Here is a 10,491-nt window from a genome sequence, read left to right as displayed (position 1 = left end):
CCCTCGGATCAGAGCCAGTCGGGGACAGTGTAGCCCACTGAGCAGTAGTCATAACTAGACCACCGAGGATCTGGAAAATGTGCGGTGTCATAGTGTTTTTGTATTGATGTTCTGGGACCACTGCCTCTTGTGGTAGCAACATAGAACTGCAGGTCAACAACAGAAGAGGAAGCCAGGGAAGGAGGGAGGGAAGGAGGGAGTGACAACCGGACATTTGCCATCATTGGTTTGCTGGCTTACAGCCATGCACAAAAAAGGTTCCATAGAGATCCCTTTTCAGGTAAGAAAGAAAGAGGGTTCCAAACAGCACGTTACGGGAGCTGAAAAGGTTCTATCTGGAAACCTTAGGGTTCTACATTAGCCTATATGAAAGGTTTTTTCAGAGGGTTCTTCTAATCATCATCATCCTTAAAACCACCACCACACTCTGAACCATAAGTATCCTATATCCGCAAAACAGATTATGAATTGAACAGAACACAGATGCTGAAAAGACCTGGAAGACGGCGGTACAAAACCTTCCATTAATGAGCAGAGGATGGAGGCGCGGTAGAGCGTTTTGAAAAGACAGCGCAACCAAACGCGGATTACACGCGTGGATAATCCGTCTGCGCTCCGCTCCTCCGACGCGTGCGTGCGTGCGGAGAAGCGCCATTCATCCGCCGCGCCGGGGAGAGTGCGAGATCGGCACGCGGATCAGAGGATTCGCACTAAATATAGAAGGGAATGTCAGACCGGCGAATAAAAGAGAGGGAGGATGAGGGAGAGAGCGTGCTGGGAGGATGAGGGAGAGAGCGTGCTGGGAGGGTGTCAAGACGCTTCGAGGGAGCTGTGATCCCTGCAGAAATAAAGTAACGAAAGGGGCTCGAGACACCGCACAAAGCCCTACTGAAAAAGTGATGAATTGCATACACATTTTTTTTTGCCTACTTTCCTAGAAAACGGCAGATATCACAATAACACCAATAACCAAGTGTCTGTATCATCGTCATGATTCCAAACTAAATAAAATGCATGCTGCCTTTATGGCACCCCGATCCGCTTTTAATACGGTGTCCCCGTGCGTCTCTCTTCGCTGCACGCTCACCGATGGAGAGAGAGTGTGGACATGCCGGTTCTTAACTACGGCAGTTTAGTGAAGGGGAAATGATACATGACAGGTCTCACACCAAATCACTCTCTCTCTCTCGCCTATCTCATCTCGCCCTCTCATCATTTCTCCCCAGCTGCTTGGCACTGGCACATCATCTGTCACGCATGTCGACATTGAGCAATACAGGAGGTCCATGTTTGGAATCGGCTACCAATCACAATATCTGGTAAAGACCGAAAAAATAAACCAATGGGCTACACAATTATAGCCTACATAGGCTAAACAAAATACATAGGCCAAACAAGGTTATTTCCCCATAACAGACAACTCTTTCTCAGTCCTGGTCCATTTCGATTTCCAAATTATTAAAATAATCACCATGATTTCCAGACAACGGCATATCCCGTCACCAGCCCCCCAAAACTGTAGGCCTGTTTTCTTTTGCCTCAGGGCGATGACTTGAAAATCACAAAACAGGCTACGCTAATTTAACTTAGCAACGAACTCAGTCTATACTTGTCCACCAGTTCTTAAAAGAAAAAAAATAAGCATGTGACTTACCAAGCGAATAAGTTGTAGATTTCACGCAGAGAGGTTTATCGGTTCAGAAGGACATAGAGCAATCCAGAAGGGATCACACACTGGACTTTCTTGCAAAAACTATCCTCTCTAGAACTCTTGAACCGCCTGTCAGCCTCCTGACCTCTGCGATATCACCCCTTGTGATATGGCTCCGTAGCGGTTACGCACAAGTCATGTTGCCCCGCAGAAGAACAAGAGGTTTCCTCTCTCCCTCGCGACTCTTCCATAGCTTTACTATCTCTCCGGTAGCCCGGTGCTATATCTCTCCGGTAGCCCGGTGCTATATCTCTCCGGTAGCCCGGTGCTATCTCTCTCCGGTAGCCCGGTGCTATATCTCTCCGGTAGCCCGGTGCTATATCTCTCCGGTAGCCCGGTGCGCGTGATAAACTCTCGCGCTTTAACGCTGCCTCCCTCCCTCCCTGCGTAGACAGCGTCCTTCTCTCCCTCTGCCTCTCCCTCTCTGCCTGCCCGCTCTACGCTTCTGAAGCAGGCGTCACCGTTGACTACGTTTGAAAACAGTAGGTTGAAAAAAGGTCTAAAACCAAATATGGGCTACAGATTTATTTTGTAGGCTAGTTGTTTATTCTTACGCCCCTCACAATGAAATGCTTGGGTTCTGGCTCCTCAGTCTCTCTGCAACAGAACAATTTATAATAAAGTAGGCTAGAATAAAATTCTTAACCATAGTATTAACGTAAAATTATCTTTGTTGCTGTAAGCTACAACTGTTTGTTTGGGGGGGGGGGGGGGGGGTCTACAATAAAGGTGGAGTCAGTGTCTGGGTACCAGACTCAGGGTTGCTGCTGTAAATTCATATTTCAGAAGTAACTATACAGACCCATCCATAATTCAGGCCCGTCTGTCTGAGGTGGGATTATGAGGTGCGTTGGGGGAGGACTGTACCCCCCAGGGGGGTTGCCACATCATCCACCTGTGACAGAAACAAAACAGCCCGACCAAAAGACGCTCCTGTTACCATGGCAAACATATTCAGCTTTGAACATCCCAGACGCATCCTGACAGACACAACCCAGCCTGTGTTCTTAATCTCTCTCCTGGCAAGGGAGACAAACACAAATGCATCATATTAAGACCAACATCCTGGACTGAAAGAAAAGTATTTGTGTGTTTGGAGTGATTGCCAAGATATATGGCTCTGGTACAACACGAGTAACTGAAATATACAATTTAAACCCAGAGAGATCAACACCTATATATTATCATACATAAGCTTGTGGCAACTTCAATCAACTTTATTACTCCACCCCCCCCCAACAAAATAAATCCAAACCCGTTTCAACATAGTCAACGAACACCTCAACAATAACGACTTAACCAATACAACAGTGATGTGGCAAGGCTCTCTGAAAACAGTCGCTCTGGCTCCCACAATGCACTGGGTGCACGCAGGAGGAGAAGTGACAGAGATAAAATAGCCCATGAGATCGATGGCCGAGGGCCAAGTGCAATTACGAGCATCTGGGCTGCATTTAGGAGGGGTTGTCAAACAGATCCATTCCAGCTTGCAGTTAGTGATCATATGGGGCAGGAAATTCAGTCAAGGAGCACATGTCAAATGGAACAGAGCATTTATAAATGGAACAGAACATTTATAAATGCCAAGTGTTCTTTCAAACGTAACCATAACCCCCTCAAGAGGACTGAAGTGTTAAAAGTTTAAATGAAAAAATTAGTGCAATAACTTTCACAACAAATAAATCAAATGTGCAAACCACACTTCTCAAACATTTGTAAAACCTTTCTTGCAAACAAAGCAAAGTGAATAAATCACTATAATTGCACAAAATAAATATAATAAACTCTAACTGTAAATTTGTGGCAAACAATTTTAACAATCAAGCAAACAGCTGTGATGGAACACGTTTTTGTGTAAGTCCTTCATTTCAGAGTGATTCAAAAGTGTTTTCAGAGCCCAGTTACTCGGGTTGGTTGGGATGCATATAAAAAAGTTTGTCCATGTGACATTGGGAAATTGATGCAATGATTTTCCTGAAGCGTACTGCCAAGAGCCGAAACTGTCTTAGGAAACACTCACAATAAAAGGGGTTGCATAACTTCAAAACAGCAACACTTCAATGGGTCATCAGTGCACCCAATTCTAAATTCAGTGTACAAAATAAACTAAGAGCCCAAAACAGGAGAAGCAGCCACTTGACTTGGGAGGTAAATCAGTGATGTTGATATAAAATAAACCACACCGTGACAAAACTCATATAGGCAGTGACAGTATGTGACATGCATACACAGTAGATTAAATAAAGAGCACAAATAAAAAATACTCAAGTACTCAGAAAAGTGTTGTGCCATATTCCCATAGTGGATGCGCGTAACCTGATGGGCTTGAGTTGATGCAAACAAAGCTAATCATACAAATGCACACTATTTCAAAGCTGAATTTGCTATATTACAATCTATTTACAGAGAGCCCTTACCAAAAGGCCAAAACCCCCAAACAAACCAACGTTAGAAAAATATAAACATAAATAATAAAACAAATATAAATACGCACAAGTGAGCTTTAAAAGCTTCTTTTTTTTTGTTGGGTTTGGGACAAGGAAAACAAAAAAACAGCTAGAGGCAACCCCCTTGTTGAGAACCCATTCCCCCTGTTGAGAACAGGTTGAAGCTTCACGTTTGACTTCCTCTCTTTCTGTGCGAGTGTGATTTAAAAAGGGTTCGACCACAGGACCACTGGTCCTGGCCAATCACAGGTTCGACCACAGGACCACTGGTCCTGGCCAATCACAGAGCGCGGTCAGAGCCACCGTGCCCAACAAGTGCAGGTGAAAGTGTTGAGCTGCCGTGTCTGTATTAAAATGGCTCTCAAAGCGAGGGATGGAGAGAGAGAGAGAGAGAGAGAGAGGAGGGGAGAGAGAGAGAGAGAGAGAGAGAGAGAGAGAGGAGGGGGAGAGGGAGAGGGGGAGAGGGAGAGGGAGAGAGCGAGAGAGAAGGCATCCTGGAAATGCTTCTTAAGTCATTGCTGCTTCTTCTAGCTCTCTGAAGGTCTCTGGGTGCCGTATCTCTGAGCAGACTTCCGTGAGCAGACGTCCGTGAGCCGCCCCTGAGGGAGACAAGAGAACACAAACGCAGAGACAGTAGTAAAGAATCAGTTTATCTGTAGCATAAACTTGGAGCCGGCAGAAACATTTCACTGTGACTGTACACTACATGTGACGAATAAAATAATCTTGAATCTTTTGAGTCAAAGCATCAAGAAGGATCCTTTGTGAAATGCACACCTAGCCCCTTCTCACTCATCCTACATCTGAAAGTATCTGACTGGGTCCTAGAATTTGGTGAGAACTATCAAAGACAGAATCACTCTTATTTCTTGAAATAAGATGGGCAGCCCAGCCCCAAGAGACAGGCGAGATGGAGGGGAGACAGGAGGAAGAGGAGAGTGATTAGAGTGAGAGATGTGCTTGCCTTTTGAAGCTGGAGGGAGGGTGGGCTGTGGACTACACAAGAGTCAGCAGAGTCTGGACTCCGCTGTCCACAAAGTTCTGGAAACGGGGCATCACATGAAAAAATGAGCCGGCTGAAACAACCACAGTAAGCCAACCTTCAACACGATGAAACGCCTCATAACTGATACACAACAAAAATCTGACAATGTCACTGCTAAACAGTACTACCAAGAACGCTGTTGAATGAAGGACGTCTTGACAGTGTGCCTCTTTCTTTTTAAAATACTTTTCTACAAAATTTTCGACAATGGAGGACTAATCGCCGAGGGACTAATTGGCCTACACCTCTCATACTCAAATATAGCAGCTTGTTACTTTGTTTAAATACATTTTTGACATCTAGTACTGCCATCTAGTGGCTAGAAGTCCAAATGTATTGTCGGTAAGTTGGAACTGTCATTTTCTGCAACCTACAATTTAAAATTCAAAGTCAGAGTGAACACCAATATATACGTGGAGATACCCATTTAAAGGAAATGTGGGTGTGTGTAAAGTAGTTAAGTTCCCCATTCAAGGGTCTCTCACCTGATTTACAAGCCGTGCCCGCTGCTCTCCAGCCCAGGGAGGAGCCGGGTACTGAGGGGAGAGGGTGGAGGTTAGCGGACGGAGGGAGAGAAAGTTCAACGTTCAAGTTCAGCCTAACCATAGGGAGCGTGGGCAGAGCAGCAACAGGCAAGGGGTGTTGAACTCCGGCCCGAGCGTGGAGCTCTGCCTGTGTGTCTGTACCTGGTACGTGTAGGCTGACTGAGAGTAGCTCAAGGGCATCTGTGGCACCATGAGGGCTGGCGGGCTGGAGTAGGGGTAGGGCTGAGGGGAGAGGACGAACATCAATACCAGTATGTTACATGCACCACATGAAACATCGGTCAGCAGATGTTCAAGTCTATATTGACTCTCGGCCTGTTAGATCTGGCTGGTACACCGTGCATTACATGCGACAAATAAGAGGAATCTTGAATCTAAAGATGGCAGGGTCAAAGCAGCACGGCTATAAATTTGGTACCATGTTGCTTATGTCAGTGGCTACAGAAAAGTGTTGATACATGGGAGTCAATATTCATGAGTTACATGGCACACGGTGACAGGCGTAGGCTACAGCACAGGCGTTACCTGGATGCAGGGACTGCCACCGTTGAGTACAGGAGAGTACATGTCCCCCATTTGAGGGCAGTAGGGGCAGTAGATGTACTGGGAGGGGCTCATCCAGTGGGCAGGGCCAACCAAATGTGATGTCATGGGACCTAGGATGAAACAACAAGAACCCAACGGATCCATTTAATAGTCTTTGGATTGAAGCCGTTCAAAATGTAATTTCAGCACCCTTCTTTGCAAGGCGGTCACTGAGTAGAACTCCACCTCATGTATTGACCCTGTACCTACAGCATTTTTATCAATCAATCAATCAGTGTTTCAAGTCATGACTCCCGTCCTGAAGATTATAAATACATCTCTTCAAACGGGTATCTTCCCAGATGCCTTCAAAACAGCTACTGTAAAACGGTAGTAGACGGTAATGCACTGACCTGCTATAACCTTCCATTCATTAGTAAGATACCATTCTCAAAATTACAAAAATACATCTCCATCTCAAAAAGACATCTCCATGGAAAATCGTTGCTAGAACAGTGGCGAAAACCAACACGACCAATTAGAGCCACTGCCGATATCTGCGCCTGGCATGTCTACTACTACGTCTAGCCTACTTTTGACTTAGCAAACATACACCACGTCTGTAGGCCTACAAATGAATTTCATTAAGTTGCCTACTGACAGCACCGTTATATCGCCCCCAAAGCAACATTACCATTTCATATCATTAATGGACTCTAATTTGCACTCTTCAGAGTTGGACTCTTAATGGCAGCCCTACAAACTTTGTATTAGGTTTCTTATTGTTAGTGAGGTGGATACATACTGTTTGAACTTGATCTTCAGCCTCCATTCTTCCAAGCTAAAAACTTTTAACAGGCTGCACCTGCCCAATGCAATTAGAGCCTTCAACTGCCCAGCGTGATTTGATAGGTTAAAAACTTTAACAATTCCAAAGCTGCACCCACCCAGTGCGATGTGATTGGCAAAAAACTTTAAAAAAATAAAATAAAAAAAATATTATACACGCCTAAGGTGTGGACGACAGTCAGAAATTGTAATCCCCATGTCGCACCTCGGGCGCGTGACAAAAAGATAAATGTTGTTTAACAATCTGGGGAATTTACTCACTGGATTAAATCTGAGGCATGATGTCTTGGTGTTATCCTAGATTCAGATCTAAGCTTCAAGGCCCAGTTGTCCCACATTAACAAGGTGATCATGAAAACAAATTTTCCACCTTAGAAACATAGCTGATTATAGACATAGCATGATTTATAAAGTATGACCATCTGGAAATCAAAAAGATGGTAAAAAACTGATTTATGCCTTTATTTCAAGTTGACTTGACAGGCCTCCCCCCGAAAAACACGAGACTCTTCAACTCATTCAAAACTCAGCTCGGCTATTGACCAGAAGCAAGAGGACAGAGCACATTAATCCAGTTTTAGCTGCTCTGCGCTGGCTTCCTGTAATATCTAGAATTGATTTTTAAAGGTGGGATAAATAGGTAGTTTGCTTTTGGCTTTATTTGGTAAAATTGGCATATCCTTTGAGCTATCAGTAACAGAAGTGCTCTGAGAATAAACTTGGATCTCCGTGTTTACCGCTGCCTCTGTATTTTGGATTCAAAGAATGCACCGCTCCCAAATGTATTGACCAATCAGGGTCTCTATCTCGCCACACTTACCAGTCATGTTTGGAGGGAGGGACTACATCATGATTGACAGGAGGGAGGGGTGGGTTCTTTTGAAAAAGATGACCAATCGGAGGCCTTGTTGACATCAAACTACCTACCCCACCTTTAAGGTCCTCCTTTTATACAAAGCCCTTAATAGGCAAGGACCAAGCTACATTGCTAACTTCCTTGCCAACTACTTGCCGTCAAAAACACTGCGATAATCTGCTGCTTGTTTATTGGAGGTTCCAAGCAACAGCTGGGCATTATATTGGTCATCTTCATGGTGAGTAAAATCAACCAAATGTTGAGGTGGACATCATTGGATTCCTCTCAGCCAATAACCACCCACTGAACGCCATTCAGTGGGGACAATACATTTCCCCATTCATTCTCTACAGTCAGTGCATTCATTTCGGCTTCTAGCATGACAGAAAAATGGATTGTTTCGTTTTCTGGTGTATACCGGAGGTTATCACTAATTTAATCACTGATATTTGATAGAAATAGATGGATAGAAATAGATAGATACAACGCAGTGAAGAAACAACAGGCCCACAGGTTCTCTGCAATAGTTAATATTAAATGAATGCTCTCTTCATCAAAATCTAAAACACAAGACACTTACGAAGGCTGCGCTCCTTCATAATGGCTGGGCCTAGCTTGAGTTTCTTCCCTTTAAAACTGATCTGTTGCTATGGAACAAAAACAAGACATTACTTTTCCAAGTAATTTTTAGAGGACAGTGTATTAAATTTAAAGGTGATAACATTGATAGATATACAAGATAGTCTATTCATTAGTTTATTCATTGTCCTCAATGAGAAATGCTTTTCCCAGCTCACATGGTCAAACATTAAGCAGTGAATAAACAAAACATGTCACAAACATAACCCCGCATACCCCTGTACAAGGTTATACCCCCCCTGTACAAGGTTATACCCCCCCTGTACAACTGAAATCAAACATACAAAGTTCTTACTTCAACAATGGTCTGAATGTCAATGTCTTCATTGAAGTAAACAAATCCGTACCTTGACAGAGGGGAAGATTGCCTTGATTCAATGAATTCAACGTTAGAGGCTCAGGCTTTAAAGGTCTTGATGATCGCATGCATGTTAATCTAGTAGCTACTCACCCCTTGCAGATGCCGCCACGGTAAGTGATAATTTTCACCTCCTTGACAGAGCCAAATCTGGCGAAGAAATCCCTGATTTCGTCCTCCTCCACCTAAATAAACATGAGTGACATTTCAACCGTGGTTAGGGGTCGCAGGGTCTTAAACTCTAACCTAGCTGTGTGTGTCTGTTAGGCCAAGCGCTTCAAGTTAGCTCAAGTTCGTTAACCCACTGACCTTCGTGTCAATTCCTCCAACAAAAAGGGTGTTGGGTGTCATTTTACCCTCCGGTAAAATATAACCGTTGGACAGCTTCAATGATTTCCTTACATTACATCCATTTCGTTGCTTCAGGATATCCTTGAAAACAGAGATTAAAGTGGTCATTCTAGGTAAGGTTAACTATAACCTAGTAGCCTAAGTTAGCCAGGGTTATCAGTCGTTTAGCAAATTCACCAACGTAGACGACTACTTGGACGCTCCCAAAGTCTGAGGCTGGAAGTCAAAGTGATCAAGACTGTCGAATTCTCCCACCACCCGACTTAAAACTAACGTTATGGTGCGTTCGTTTGTGGTCGGAGGTGGCTAGTCGCAAGTGGCAAAATACCTACCTCCGACCTGTGTGCATTCGAGTTATATACCATTATATCACAGTTACCTAGTTATATCTATATACCATTATATCACAGTTACCTAGTTATATCTAGTGCATTCGAGCAACTGGGGGCTGAGAAACATATCCGAATTTGCGACGAGGAAGTGCGAGTTCATGAGGTGTTTTATTTAATCATTCCTAGTAGCAAGTCGGAATTTGCCACCTCCCAGTTATAAACGAACGCACCATTAATGTTACCTGCTGTAAGTTGTCTAGGAACATGTGTCTAGTGAGCTAGCTGCTAACATGCAGAAGTCCTATGAACATGTGTCTAGTGAGCTAGCTGCTAACATGCAGATGACCTGCTGTGTTACTGGCGCGCTCGAGCCCGGCTAGACAGCGAGCCGCTCGTGCACTTTAGATAAGTGAGGTCGAAAGTGGGCGACACGGAACAAATGTGCTTGTTAGCAGCCGATTTATCCGAATTCATTGTTTAATCGAGTTCGTCTGTCTAGAATCACCCTTAAACACAAAGTGCCGCAAAACTATATTTAACTAGCTAGCTAACTAACTACTAGCGCTAACTTGCTGCAACAAATCCATGCTATGCAAAGGTATCTTTTAATCACTAACATTGACCAGCCAGGCAGTCCGCCGTTTTAGTTGTTCTGCCTTGACAGGTAACAGGTAGCTAGCTAGGAAACGTCAGCTACTGCTCGTTATTAACAAACAATTACATTTAAACAAAACTGACGATTCGCCATGGTTTTCGCAACTGTACTCACCATTTCTAAAATCGTTAAAACAGAATAAATTAAACACACTGCAGCAAACTCCCTCACTTCAGGG

At 44.1% G+C, this 10,491-nt stretch overlaps 1 protein-coding gene across 1 annotated transcript; it reads right to left on the bottom strand.

The window, feature by feature from the left end:
• Positions 1 to 4,685: 4,685 nt before the first annotated feature.
• On the bottom strand, positions 4,686 to 9,434 carry dazl (deleted in azoospermia-like; the record flags this gene model as incomplete). The annotated part of the gene is made up of 9 exons (XM_084455493.1): positions 4,686 to 4,757; positions 5,161 to 5,199; positions 5,689 to 5,739; positions 5,890 to 5,970; positions 6,274 to 6,404; positions 8,559 to 8,625; positions 8,913 to 8,964; positions 9,069 to 9,160; positions 9,285 to 9,434. The coding sequence occupies 9 exons, from the start codon at positions 9,432 to 9,434 to the stop codon at positions 4,686 to 4,688; spliced, it is 735 nt and encodes a 244-aa protein (XP_084311619.1).
• Between the last annotated feature and the right edge of the window lie 1,057 nt (positions 9,435 to 10,491).

This window comes from Borostomias antarcticus (genome assembly GCF_949987555.1).
Source record: "Borostomias antarcticus genome assembly, chromosome: 21".
Lineage (NCBI taxonomy): Eukaryota > Metazoa > Chordata > Actinopteri > Stomiiformes > Stomiidae > Borostomias > Borostomias antarcticus.
Note: the sequence above shows the minus strand (reverse complement) of the source record. Positions and strands in the feature narration are given on the sequence as shown.